General features: G+C 34.9%; 1 protein-coding gene across 5 annotated transcripts in view; it reads left to right on the forward strand.

The window, feature by feature from the left end:
• The window catches only part of Pax (paxillin), a 95,320-nt gene that overhangs the window by 56,569 nt on the left and 23,514 nt on the right, over positions 1-15,237 (forward strand). For 4 of the 5 annotated variants that reach the window (XM_089634103.1, XM_089634102.1, XM_089634100.1 and 1 more), the window contains one exon: positions 4,151-4,281. In XM_089634103.1, the coding sequence (XP_089490229.1) occupies positions 4,151-4,281 (131 nt within the window). Of the gene's footprint in view, positions 1-2,375; positions 2,738-4,150; positions 4,282-15,237 lie in introns of those variants that run through there. The other variant, XM_089634101.1, reaches the window with a different exon arrangement.

A 15,237-nucleotide genomic window follows, 5' to 3' on the forward strand; every position in this document is an offset into this window, starting at 1 on the left:
ATTATTTAACCTCCATAGAGCTTTTTCATAGGGTAGTATACAATTTTATTGTTTGAACTTTTTTTTTAATAAAGACGAACATTCCCGGGTTACGAATAACCTGACAATATTTGAAAATCTCCTACTACCACCACAGTAAGCGGAAAATATTAGTTGTGTTGTGATGGATGACTTATCCAGCCGAGGAATTGAACACACTACGCCTGGGTTAGACCCAAACACGATGTCAACTCAGCCACCGATCTATACAAGAAAAAAGATTTAAAAAATACAAATCTACAGTTTTATACGGAGATTGGTAAAACGCCGGGGATTTCAGCTAGTAGGAAATAAAAATGCAGTGATCCGAGAGATATATAAAAAAGACAAAAGTAGTTTGTGAGTCCGTCTTCATTATGTACCTTTTTTAACATTCGCAGCGCCATCAATTTCTATCTACTAGATACCCGATAGTTTGCTTTATGTATATATTGTATATTCACTGAGAACGGGCTATGGGGATTGCTTATTTTTATTACCTACTCTTGAAACATATTTAATATTCCTACTAATATAATTTTGATTATTTTATAGCTCCGTTTTTGTGACTAATTTTATCAAGAGTGCTATACAATAGAATAACTTAAGGGCTCACATACCCCTGCGTGCACCGAAAACCGAGTAAATTTGAAAAAATATGATAAAGTTAAATGTGAAGAAAATTGTTGATTTCATATTTTTTATTCACTTTCAACATGCCAAAAAATATTTCCGTTATACTTATTAAAAGGTTTTTGAAATTATGATTTTGAGGCTTACACAAATACCATAATAATATAAAGTGCAATTGAAATGTTTTTTATCTGGGAGTAAAGGGGTAAAGTAAGTAATTCTCGTTTACAAAAAAATGATTTAATATATAATTTTTAAATAAATGCTTTGGTTTTGTGACCACCATTCCTTTGAGCTGCTGTTCAGATTTCAGTCATCAAGGCTCCGCAGTAAGCGTTCAAAAAAAAGAAGAAGACGGTTTGAATGTGAATACGAATGTTAGAGGCAGCGCGAAAATGTTGTAAAACGATTATAATTGATAGGTGCGAGAGAAAATATTTAATAAAGCACGACTTATTTAAAATAGGGCAAAAATCTCTAAAGGGACACTGTGAATTTTTTCGTGTCTATAACATGTTAAATAATGGAACCAGGAGTGTTTTTGTAATATTTCAGTGCGATTTCTTTTATCGAGGTGATTTATTATAATTACTTGGTCAACTCATCAGATGTATAGAGATTAACTTATAAAATAACATATACTTTTTAAGAGCTTTCAAGTGTTCAAGGGAAGTATTTTATAAATTAGTAATGGGTGCTCTAAATAATTATATAATAATCCAGGAAAGAATATGAGAATATGATAATATAAAAGTTCAAAGGAGAACGAAAAAAAAATAGTTCATTAACGTTGATGTACCTATTTTCATTAATGTTGATGTAAAATTAAATATTATCTACCGATAATTCAAGTTATGTTAGTACCACGCCTACGCCAGTTAACTTTGTATGACTAAAATTTTCTCATAAATGGGAAAAATATATTTTTTTGGTTGTTGATAATTGATATTCGTTATGTTGTTTAATCAAGTGATTTAAATGGGCAATTTACTTAAATCCAATAAGGAATTTTTTATTTTTTAAATAGTACAGTCTTCAATCTGCACATGAGATTGGTTAGTTTACGTGAATTTGACCAAATAAACGGATTCCTGGCAAATGACATCACGACGACATTTTTGCGGTTGGTTCATTTCCTTAACAGGATACTCAATTATATTTTATAAATGGTACGACGTTTTGTTGCTACGCTATCAAAGAGGTACAACTTTATTAAAATTCCTGCATATTCATTTGAAATTTACCACACAAACATAATTAATAGTTATCAATCCTCTTGGGTTTCACAAATTCGATGATTCATTATGAAAATGACATAGGCAAATTAACAAGAAAGCGGCCTGGAAAGAATTTCGGCCAATATCAGTGGGTCAAGGACAGGTCACCCGCTGCTCTTTAAAACGTCTCGGTTTGGATTGAACCATTTTGTTCGAGTTCACCTTTACTTTCGTTTCTCATCCTTTCGGTGTCTGTTTATGTAGACTATTTGTATAGAGTTAGTACAGAGTCATAGTCTGTCTGCTCCTGTCTGTTCGAGTTGCCCCCTCACTGCACCGCTCCCTGCTCCCTGCTCCCTGCTCCCTGCTCCCTGCTCCCTGCTCCGTGCTCGCCTTATCATATCAAATACAAACAAGTACAAGACTAGTATAAAGTTACTACAGATATGAAACTAATACAGCTGGTTCTCCGGCGATATTTTGTTTACCCGCAGTGGCTGTGGCAGTGATGGTGATTCAGTCCATAGCGAGTAGTGAGCGGCGGGCTTACCGGCACCGGCACACATTGTTTTATTTTATTTCGCCTTTGGTCTGAAGCAATCGTCTTCGTCCGCTTTATTTATACGGAGTGATGTCATTTTGAAGTGTGCAGTTAACCGTGTGACGCGTGTTTGTCATTATTTTTTACGATTGTTGTCAAGTTATTTCTGGCGAATCCGTTTAACAGTGTTCTAGCAATAACCTCACAAACATGGAAAGTGATTTGAGCGTCGATACTGATCTATACAGTGTTGTCTTAAAAGGAGATCCAGTATTGCAGCCGGCCGAAAAGAAATCTTTTAATATATACGAAGATGTCGACGGAATAGGTGCGGCGATTCTGAATAATATATTAATATTGATGCGTGTATTGCCAGATTTACACAGACCATATTTTGTAAATATAAACTAAACAATCACACAAACATAATAGATTTAATCATATATTTTTGTCATTCGATATGCTAATTAGTTATTCGTGAAAACATCTGCCACGCCTCCCGTCTCTAAGAATTCGCAAATATAAACACGCCCACCGCGATAGAATAAAATTGTGCCTCATTTTTCGTACCTTCGTAGCTTTATTTCTAGTTGATTATGATTTACGACTCCAATTCCATATCATGTTCATTAAGTGGAAGACATCTCATAGTTTACTGTACCATATTATATTGACTTACTAAAATGTATTGTGAATTAATTTTACATGAGTTAAACGTTGGTACTTATATTGTCCATTCTACATAAGACAGGTATTTTGAAAGGTAGGATTCAGGCGTGGGTGTGATATTATCTCGTTATTCTTTTTCCTCGCGAAACCTGACTTGGTTGGGTTCAATCTGGTTAGCTTGTGAGTTCATTCAAGCCACTTCCACTGGCGCAATTTGTTCAATACAATCAAATGCTATTCAACATCATTCATACATTTATTTAAAAAACATGTTTATCGGAATGTTTTTATTTATTATTCACATCATTACTATTAACTCTTTTTATGATCTAATTATTTAATATGCTTAGAATTTACCTGCCATATTTAGGTCGTGACCAATTTGAATGCAACAAATTTGAATCTGTAAGATAATTTAAATGGAAAAATATTTATACCAATTATTATACTGTAGGTGTCCAGTGTCCAGTGTACATGATTACGAGCAGTGCGTGCTCACGCAATTTTACAATCCAAATGTTTCTCCTCGAATTGATTATGACTAACACTTATTTCAACATATCGATACATAGAAATGTCATGACAGAGTTCAACATACCATGACGTAATTAATAATAATAATGTAATCACTTCTTCAATAAATTTACTTTGTGGCATCATTTTAATAGAATGAAAATAATGAATTTTGTTTACACAACTATTTTAATAAAAATTATCTTTGCATTTCAGAACCAAAATAATAATAATGCACTTCACTAAAATTCCAATGGGTCATCGACCAAAATCGAACCAATTCAATTATATTGCAACTACTATCTAACTCTCGGAGAATTATAATTCAAAGAATGCGGGTAATGTTGAAAATAGTCATTAAATAAATCGCACATTATAAAAAATCACATCTGAACTCTTGAAATAAATATTTAAAAAAACTTATTTTTTGCTGTCATTTTTCAATGTAGATAGGTACCTCATCCTTTATTTTTTTAAAGAATATGCAAAACGATTTATAAGGTTCTTCTTTAATTTATGATGGCGTTATTTAATTATTGTTTTATTTGTTTTCTTCTAGATGCCCTTCTCGCAGACTTGCAGAGCTCCATCCACGGCCGGCCTGGCTCCGCCGGGGGGTATGGGGCCCTCAATGGGGCGCGCAGCCCCACCGTGACCAGCCCCGCGAGGGGTCCACCCTCCCCCCATTCTGTGAGTCTAACATTCAGCCATGTATTAGGGAAGCCAGTCCTCTCAGAAAATTTTGCAACTATTATGTTTGCGAAAAATTGTAGAATACTGCAATTATTTAAAGTGTGTTTATTGTCAGGTTTTATTTATAGTTGTGGTTTTCTTTAAGCAGTGGTTGTCACCTTTGTGAAAGAAAACCGCAAAGGTTATTAATTTTATTATTCAAGTCTGAATAAAACGTGATAAAGCATAGTTTGCGTTGGTGGCTCTGTACATATAATACTAGACATTTTAAAAGCGTTCAAATGATAAGGAGATAGTGGCACTCGGTAGTTTCTTTATTTACATTTGAAACCGCTTCTAGGATAAGTAAACATAGTTTGTTTACAATTTATCTTTATTTTTCATTTTGTTCCATCTAGCGGCTTTTGGCCGAATTATAATCTCAAGATGTTGGCAAAGGTTTTTCTTTTTCCTCGGTCAGATGGCGCCAACAGTCCGATTTTCCTCACGGAGCTTTTGCTCCGGAGAAGCTTTTAAGCCAGAAAGCTTCATATTTCTATAAATACATGTTTGGCCGTGGGATATCGATCAATCTTGATGAAAGTTTGGTGAACGTCATGTTTTTCCAATGGATTAATCCGATGGCCTAATTCATCCCGAAGGAATAATCCAATAAACGCACACTTGAAAACTACTTGGCCTAGAATTCATTAAACAATTCAGTCGAGAACTTAATGTCAAAAGGTTTAAGAATCTTAAAAATCTGTAATATGTAGATTATTATAGAACCACTATCATGGATATAATTAGTGACACATTTAAATTTTGATGTAAACACTTTTTTGTGGCAAAATATTGTATTAAAGCCATTGATATATTTTTTGGTCGATGATTAAACCGCTCTTATAATATTTTATTTTCCTCGTTCGTTATATCCCGAGGTGTGAGTTTTATAAATGAATCTTGTGTTTCTGAAGCTAAATATTATTTGAAAGCATGTGATTCCATTTTGTTTATGGTGCCTCAAATTTTTATGTATCTATCTATGTTTAGTACGCCCACATTCGCTTATAATGTTTTAATATTAGATGTTGGTGTACGTCGACTCTAGATCAAAATTTTATTGAAATTTGATACCAACGCTCCATAAATATGTCTACGGATTAGTTTATTGATATGTTAACTTAATAGTGGGCGGGTTCTGGGGAGGCTTACCTCAAAACCTTAACAATAATTATTTAAGTAATATAATGTTATCAGTCCCAAAGTAATTTAAACTGAAGGCCTTCACATTTACATTAATTTATTGTTACCCATGTAATAAATACCTTACGTGTAACGTTCATCTCTGATTATATTTATTGTATTATTAGCTAACTTAGATTCATTATCATGATTTGGCTACTTTTCCGCTCATGGACGATGAACCCACATTTCCGCTCGTTGTTTTTTCTTCAATTTGCTTAGTTTATAACATTTTACACTAAATAATTGAGTATATCAATGATATTTGAATGTTAATGAAGCAAGAAATGCGTGTATATCCCTGCGGGGAAACAGCTAGATGGTTGGTTAAACAGTTACATTAAGTAAACATGGCTAACATATTATGTACCAGCCAGCCCGAAAACAGTAGCAAATTTCCTAGTAGGTATATCAAGAAAATTTTGCATTTCCGTAATAAATTATGGAAAACGCTATTAGATAGAACGATTTTATTACAATATAATCTTTTGGCTACAAACTAAGAAAAAAAACTTTAGGATTTTCCAAACATTGATAAATTAAATGTTTTTACTTTTAATAACCGTTTAGCAACTGACGATTGGTTTAAAAATGGCGAACTTTGAAGCTTGCCAGTTATCACGTTCCTCGCCAAATAACATTAAAATGTTTATTATTATTTCGCTATAAATTTGTTGTTATCCACCAGATTTCTTGTTTTTCCATGGGCTATTTTTGACTCGGCCACAAAATAAAAATACGTCCGCCGAATGAAAAAATAACATAGACGTACTTTAAAAATAGGAAAATCCGTCTTGAGTTCGTTTACATAATCTTTAATCTTGGCGAAGGGGAATGCGAACGGAACTTTACGTTCGTTGCTACTTGAAAATCTCCCAACCTTCAGCTTTAACGACTATTTCTGCTATTTCTCTTCAAATTTATCAAGATTTATTAGTCAAAATACTATCTTTCACATCATCATAAAGATATTATTATAAATCTTCCAACGTTGTCCTCCTTTTTTATATTTTAAACTAGCATTTTTATGACTCCCTAGGTAGGTAGGTCCCTGCTTGTAATTGATATATTGTGTAGTTGCTGTCTTTAGTAGATTTTAAAGCAATTCCATAAATGTCAAGAGAAGCACTATAGTATTTTGAATAGCCGTCCAACATTACAAGTCTAAACGTAATAACGCCTTTCCGATGTAGTTAATCATTTTCATAAAAATCGACGGTATTAAACCTTTTTTTTCATTTATTTAAAAATGAAATATTGAGTGACTTGTTTTGAAAAATAAAATTTCTGTTGTAGGACAGCATTTATTATTTTTTAATCTATCGCCAACGTTAGCATCATTTTTGTCGAATCTGGCGATCAACACAGACTTTGCCAAAATGTAAAAACTATGCGTGTTTTAACTTTGGACAGCCGAATTGAAAATTTTAATTTTCTTTAAATGCTATAACCACAAAGAGGTCCCGGGAGGGAAATAGATTTCCCTCCCGGGCTACTTAATTTTTGGGGATGCTGTGTCACAGTCATAATATTTGCTTAGTTAATTTAATGTTTATAAGGAAATCATTTTTTATTGTCTTCAGCTCTAAGAGTGCTACTGGCGACCGCCACAGTATATTAAGTTTCTATAATTTGTATGCATTTAAAAGCTTCTGGCACATGCAGCTAATTGCAAACCAGATTACCATCGAGGTTCAACTTTGGACCGAAGCCCAACATTTTCACTGTTGTACGTGTGTAAACATTTACATTCAGAAATTTTATTTGGGGATTTTCATAAGTATTTTTTTAATCAAATCACGTAAACACGTTTTATTTTAAACCAAACCTTTTTATTGGGATGTTCGTTTACATTTTATTTGCCAAATAGCTCCACGGTGAATGCTTTTTACGCTGCTTTCAAGGAATATCATATTGCAACTTAAATATTGCCCAATTCAAAAGTGGTGGGTTTCTTCTTAATAATTATTCCCGACCTTAGAAAGTCTTGACCCAATTTCTTAAATGTTTGATTCAGCTTTAAACAGCTGGAGAGGTCTCTAGTTTGATGAAAGAAATTGGCAGAATGTGTAAGTTATCCTTGAACAAGTCTAGTGGTAAAATATCTGTTTTGCAATCTTTTTTATCTATGTAGCGAAATTTGTAAATTGTGATGATTCCAGCAAAAATATCTCTTGTTATTCAAAATCTGTTCGCATTGGCCATAAGAGTTCTTAGAAAAATGCCATAATCTAGAAGTGTGATTTGTACCCAGACTGTTTAGAAACATGCCATAATCTAGAGGTCAATCTTATGTGTGATTTGTACCCAGACTGTTTTGAACCATTTTGTAACGATTCTTCTTTCAACTTTTTGAACATTTATGTTTACTAATTATAAATTACATAATTATTTATTTAATTATTAATCTTAAGTTAGCTCACATCTTCGTGTGTGCTAATAATTTTATAAATATATAAACATGTACATTGTAACATTTTATCTTGCTTAATGTGGTTCTTATAATCTATTTTGAATTTATTAATTGGTGTAGTTTTTTATGGTTTCCGGCAACGCATTACCATATTCCATCCCTTGGTAGAATAAACTGCTTTTTACGTATTGACTTTGTCCTTTTTTTGTAGTTTATTTCATTGGTGTATAATTTTGATTTAGAAGTATTTGGGTAAAAGGTTTTTTATTATTTTATGTATATATATATATATATATCATTGTGTTCAATGTCAGCATCTGTTTCACTGTTAGCCAATTTAGCACATTTAATTATTTTTTTAAGAATTCCTTCCAAAAAAATAGATTTTCTTCCCAATTTTATTTTGTGTTTACTAAGCACGTTTGTTAAAGTTAATGTAAACGTTTTTTAATAATTTCCCCATCAATTTTAATATAAGTGCAAGTATAAGTTAAGCAAAATTTAGGTTGATTTATTTTTAGCCATACTGATGCATTTTTCAGTTTATTATTTAAAATAATGATAATTGTTCTTAATTATCTTCAATCATGGTTATTAGTGTTATTATCGGCAAATAGTCGTACTTTGAATTTTGAAAAAAAAATCATATCATTAATATAGAGTATGAACAATAGAGGTAATAATTTTTACAATACATCGATGTTTTACAATACTGTTTCATCGATTTTTAGTTCGTGAAGTAGGACATTTAATTTAATTTTTTGATTTTTTCACTGGAGGGTTTGACCCCCCCCGCCCCTGGCTGCATTGCAAGATATTATAGTAGGTACGCAAATGATACTGAGTGAGAAGCACTTTGTATCGAGCTCCTGCCAATCTTTTAGGTGAAATAAGGTGGCGCTTGAATGGGTGTTTCAGCAGAACCACTAGCGCGCAGAACTTTTTCGGCAATTCCAGAAGAACAACGCGACGCATAGTTAGTCGCCCCAAACAAAACATCACATTGTGCAAGAAACAACGCAGATATCACTTTTACTTATCAAAGTCAAACGAATCCATGCAAATGATTTTTGTGAAATTCATGTGGGCCGAGTGAAAAAAAGAGCAGCGTTTGTCACAAATCATGTTAAATGGTGAAAGCGGCCGTTAGTTCTAATCATGGAGAGTTAGGAGCTTTATACAGGATGGCGCAGATGGATCGGGTGGTTTTAAAATACTTGTCAAACTGTCAATTTTAAAGGTATTGGATTGAAATAAAGTGCAAAACGTGTAGTTACAATGGAAGTTTATTAACAAAAAAATAGTAAAGTTAGTTTTTAAAAATTGCATCCATCAAATGCCCTCCTTCTCGAGCGACGCATTCTTGGAGTCGGTCCTTAACGTTACGCATTGCCCGCTAAAGCACATCACCAGGAATTAATGTGATTTCGTTGTGAATTGCTGCCTTCAACTCCCGAATGAACGCTCCTGGCCGTTTGATTTCCTGTAATGGAGATCTCCATTGGCCCCCTCGCTCACCGGACCTCACGGTATGTGACTTCTTCTTATGGGGCTATTTAAAAGCAAGGGTGTACATGAACAAACCCCGGACCATTCAGGATTTGAAGGCAGCAATTCACAATGAAATCACATTAATTCCTGGTGATGTGCTTTAGCGGGCAAAGCGGAACGTTAAGGACCGACTCCAAGAATGCGTCGCTCGAGAAGGAGGGCATTTGATGGATGTAATTTTTAAAAACTAACTTTACTAATTTTTTGTTAATAAATTTCCATTGTAACTACACGTTTTGCACTTTATTTCAATCCAATACCTTTAAAATTGACAGTTTGACAAGTATATTAAAACCACCCGATCCATCTGCGCCACCCTGTATTATCGAGTGGCACAGTCTTATAGCATAACTTCGACCTCTGAAGCTGTAGTCGGGAATGGTCTTAGGTATTATGTTCTAGCATTATAGTAATCATCCGCGAAGCTCGCATAATAAATAAATTATCAATTTGTCCCGAAGCGATAGGGCGTATAATGATCGGAACGGATAAAATAGTTAGGTGAAGAATGGCGCGCGAGACTGCAAGCTGCTATGATTTCAATGTCTGAAATGTCGCCCTGCAAATTGTTCTCGCGAACTTCACAAATTACCGTGTCTTGTGTTTGGAGAGCATCCAAGAATCATCCATTCGTCAGTGTCACCGGTTACCAGTGACTGCCAGTGACCAGAGGCCACGCGGACAGCCGATATGCGGGGATTGGACGTGGATATGCGCTGTTTGCTCCATTGATGTTGGCCGCCTGTTAGATTCAATCCCATCGGACGTGTTCAGACTTCAGACCAACCATAACCTCGGAATAATCAACACTGCATTATTGTTAGTACGATTTTAAAGATTTATAAATATTATTTTTAAAGATCAAAGTTTGTTGTTCAATCCGTTAAATTTATTTATGACCCGGCGGTGTTGCTAGTGTTCTGGTATTTTCGCGAAGAAACGCGCGAAAATTGAACACGTTCAAAACATGTTTTCAGTGTCGCGCGTGGCCATCCTTCTAATGTCTCATAGAACTCATTATTTTGAAGTAACATTTTTATAAAAATACCGACCCTAAGACATTATATTAATTTATTAGAACGACGCCAGCCGTAGAAGTTGGCCACCTTCAAAATTCACTAACATGACTTTGTAGTTTGCGGTCTTAATAAATGTATATATTTTAATTCAATGGGCGAAAAAGCTGTCCCTGTAATGATCATGTCTCGTTTAACGTTAACATTACAATGATGATTCTTGGTAAAACCAATCTGCGTAGGCAAAGGAATAGAGAAGAGATGTCCCCAATTTAAAACAAAACTTAGTCGTAGCTCTGTGCCAGTTTGCATGTCTATGCCATTAATACAAATTAAATAATATGCTGAAAGTCAAATTTAATTGATCGTAAAATAATGTTCTGTGACTCATCGATCAATTTTTACATCTTCCAAAAGAATTTGAGGCAAAGATAAATAGGTTTTTCTACTTTTAATAGTGTTTTTTAACACAGTATTTTTTTTATTTAGGTGTCCGGGGGTAAAGTGCGCTAACTTCGGAAAGGGGGGGATTCTACATAATTGTACCAGTAAAAAAAATAAATAACTTCCTAAACTCCAAAGTTTTAAGGATGTTTTTAGATTAAAAAAAAGTTGACTTATTTGTGTGGGAAAATAAATATTCTTCTTTGGGAAAATAAACATTGTAATTGCGAAAAAAGTTTTTTTTTTCTTCTACCATCATATAGAATCATCTCCCGAAGTTAGCGCACTTTACCTACCCCGAACACCCTGTATAAGTTTAGAATCGCTCATAAAATTTATGTCTAGATTGAAACATAAAAAGCACCCATTATTATCTGTTTATAACCGTTCATTTTTTATTATTTTTCACCTACATATCTTATTACTCCTGCCTTCAGTTTACTTTCGCCCTTTCCTCTGAACTCTACAAACTCGTTAGCTTAACTGCATCAGCGATTTGAGTTTAATTGAGTTTACTGCGTCTTCTACCATTCTGTTTATACCCCTTCCAGCCTTCCCGTCTCTTCAAAGCACACAACCAGCTCCACTCGCTTCAAGGAGTCACCGTTCACGAATACATTACATACCCATTGTTTTCGTATCCTCTCTTTCAAATGCGATGACTTGCATGTATGTATTATTAAATTATTCTGTGTACATATTTCGTTCATCACCTTTCAGTTCATGCATATAAAACCACCCTGCAAAATCACAGCTCACTCTAAGGAGGGGTTGTTTCACCTAATTTGAACAATTCATCAAATTTCATAGTTGATTTTCAAGTTCTGTGAAGGTTCTATTCTGTTATTATTTCAGTTTTGTGAAGCCACTGGCCAGTATTGATATAATAATACATCCTGAATAGAATTTTTCATATTCTGTGAAACACCTCGTCTTAACACTTGATCCCTTATATCCGTAATAAACAGTCACTTAATAATAAACTACACAATGGCCATCGCACAAGTCACATTATTATAATCTCATGTCTCCCCCAATAGTTGATCAAAGAAAATTATATAATATGTCACATTTCTTCGTACGCTTCTGAATTCTATGAAATCGACATGTTTTTTTTCTTGCTTATTGTTTATTAAAGATGTCTTGAAGGGGTGACAAATTTGGTTCCTGTCGAATCGTTTTTCTTTTTTACCTATCAGTCTTAAAAATAAATTCACAGCTGAGTGAAACAGCGTGTTTCATCTTAATATATAAAAATTCAGCCTGCTCATGTTTGCGGTCGCAAAAGTAGCCAAACGATATCGCTGAAAATTTCAAAGTTTGTTCTTATTAGTGTGATTAGTTGGCAGAAGTGTTTAGAGAGTGGTCTGAATGGTGGAAGAAATCGAGGACGCCCGAGGAATACTTAACACAATATCTCTGTACCGGAATGAGAGACGGAGTCGAATTAAAAGTCGATGTAATGTAGTTTTTTGACAGTAACATTGTGGTATACAGTAGTGAATGGTGGTAGAAGTAGGAAACGTCTGATTAAATAGCGAAGCATTGCGGGGTCCACTAGTTGATGAATAAATAAAATATTAATATATTTACTTTAAAAAAACTGTACAATTCGCCTTATTGTAAGTCGAGATAACTTTTTTTGCTGGGAGTCGATACACTTTCAGCTGTTGTCGGCACATTCGAATGTTGCGAGACTCTCGACTAAATGTCCCCCCAATGTGTGCGAGATAATGGCTTTTCACGTAAATATAACGTTTGATAAATTCGAGATGACACGATTAAGCCAGGGTCGGCACTAATGGCCTTCGCTTGCCAAATATAATTACTCACATTAATAAATGGACGATTAGACGAGTAAAGGCACCCCATGTAGCCGTGACATATTCGTGTATTCATAAAATAAGCAGCGATGTATTCGGTTGTGCATTGTGCAATGCACGGAGTTGAAAACTGGTGAAGGTGTCAACCAATATCCACGTTCGAAAGTGCATATTTGCGTGCCAATATTTTACTGTCGTTTTTCGTCAAAATACGCAGCAGTTGCGGATAGTGATTATTTTTTGTACCAATATTAAGAATTCGAATAAAATTCAATGTTTATCAGAAATATATTTATTTATTAAATATTTCAACAATTCGTTGTTCGTTGTTCGACGTTTCAGATATTGAAAAGCTGCCTACGAACATTTGACTTTTCGGCTGTGCAACTATATCTATAATATGTATAGTTGATTGTCAAGGGCGAGCGGGCGGACGGACGGCGTGGATTTGATTTGTATACAAATCTACAGTTTTATTCCGAGGTTGATGAAAATTGCACACGTGAACTTTAAAATAAGAGGAGGGTCACTGTCCAAGTCTGATTATTAAAAAAAACTCCCTGTGAAGCCCGAGTAACGCCGGGGAGTCAGCTATTTATAAATATTTTTATGTTTTTGCGATTTCAACACAAATCTTCAAGTCATTCACGAGCGGCTGCTGATAAAAAGTAAACATCGTCTGGGAATAGAGTGGTGGCATGCGATACGATGACCGAAATATATTTGTCAAAGGAAACCTAGCACCGCCGATAATTAATAATGTTCAAATTGGGATTCAAACGCACCTACCTTCTTTTTCTAAGCAACCTTCGCTGATCATAGGCAAAAACGTCAAAATCACTGAACCCTTGCGAACGGTTCTTACAGAACAGAGCATCGAAGAAAGTGAAGGAAAATAACTAATATATTTTATTGTCATATTCTGTTTTATCACTGTTCTATTTCTGTTATCCTTGGGAACACTCCCGTCGAATTTCATTCCTGATTCCAATCCGAACATTATAAATACATATTATACATACACGAACGGAACTTAATAAATTATACTTATACGATGTAACTGATGTTTTCCGTAGAGTGTTCATTTTTCCACCTGCTTTTACCGCTGAGTTGTTATTTTTGTTTTCGACGTCGTTTATCAGTATTTAGATTCTGGGCGAAACGTATTTATGCAATCGAAAAGTACAAAGATTTTTTTTAAAGTTCCTAAATTTGGTTAAAATATTTTATTTGTTAGTCAAATCATATCGAATGTATGTTGTATTTGTTGATATCTGGTAGAATATTAATTAATATAATAAATAATATTATGCTGTAAACTAAATTTATTTTAACAAATAATTATAAGCATAAATACTAAATAATTAACTCGAGAGATATTTTCAATTTGTATTGATATTTCAGGCGACTAATTATTGCTTATAATTATTTGTTATCCTTTATGCTATGCATAAAAAACCTTGTCTTATAAACATTAGTTTATCATTAAAAAAATAATTCATTTATTGTATTAATTATTCTCCGTTCACATACCTCGAGAAGAACAAAATTATCAACGACCGTCAATACGGATTCCGGCGGAACCGCTCGTGCGGTGATCTTCTCGCGTATGTGTCGCATGTTTGGGGGTGGTGCCTGGAACGTCACGGTGAGACCCAAACGGTCGCACTAGACATATCCAAGGCCTTTGACCGGGTCTGGCACCGAGGACTTGTCAACAAATTGCCTTCTTACGGACTTCCCGCATCCCTGTGTACGTGGATTGCTGACTTTTTAAGGGATAGGTCGATTCAGGCAGTTGCTGACGGTTTCACCTCATCCTCACACTCTATAAATGCTGGCGTCCCACAGGGATCGGTTCTGTCTCCGACTTTGTTTTTGTTGCACATCAATGACCTTTTGACATGTGCACCGATTCATTGTTACGCGGATGACAGTACAGTTCATGATAGCTTTTTGTTTGACAAGCCCCCAAAGGGCACACAAACTCCAACGGCTCGGAGGGCTTTGAAGCAGAGAATGGACGGTTATCTCGAGAGTATTTCCTCCTGGGCTAAAAATAATCTCGTCGAATTTAATGTTTCAAAGACCCAATCCTGTCTGATTACGTCTAAAAGGGATATAAATGATAATCTAGTCTCCTTCAACGGAAGCAATCTTTCGAACAGGCCTTCCATTGATATGCTTGGTGTAACTATAAGTGACCAGCTCAGGTATGGGGGCTCCATCGAAGCCAGAGTAAAGCTGGCCTCTCAGAAGCTGGGCGTACTGTACAGGGCCCGCAGATACTAATAGTACACAACTGCTGACCCTGTACAAATCGCAAGTGCGCCCTAATGTCGAATTTGGCAGCCATCTCTGGTCCGGAGCCCCTAAATACCTGAAAAAAACCCTTGACTGTGCAGAAACGGGCGGTCCGTTTGATAGATTCCCCAATCTTAACAAACGGACTGCAATCTTTAGAGCACAGGCGTCAGGTAGG

The sequence above is a fragment of the Hesperophylax consimilis genome, chromosome 8 (assembly GCF_061612785.1).
Source record: "Hesperophylax consimilis isolate HC1 chromosome 8, BYU_Hcon_1.0, whole genome shotgun sequence".
Taxonomy (NCBI): Eukaryota; Metazoa; Arthropoda; class Insecta; order Trichoptera; family Limnephilidae; genus Hesperophylax; species Hesperophylax consimilis.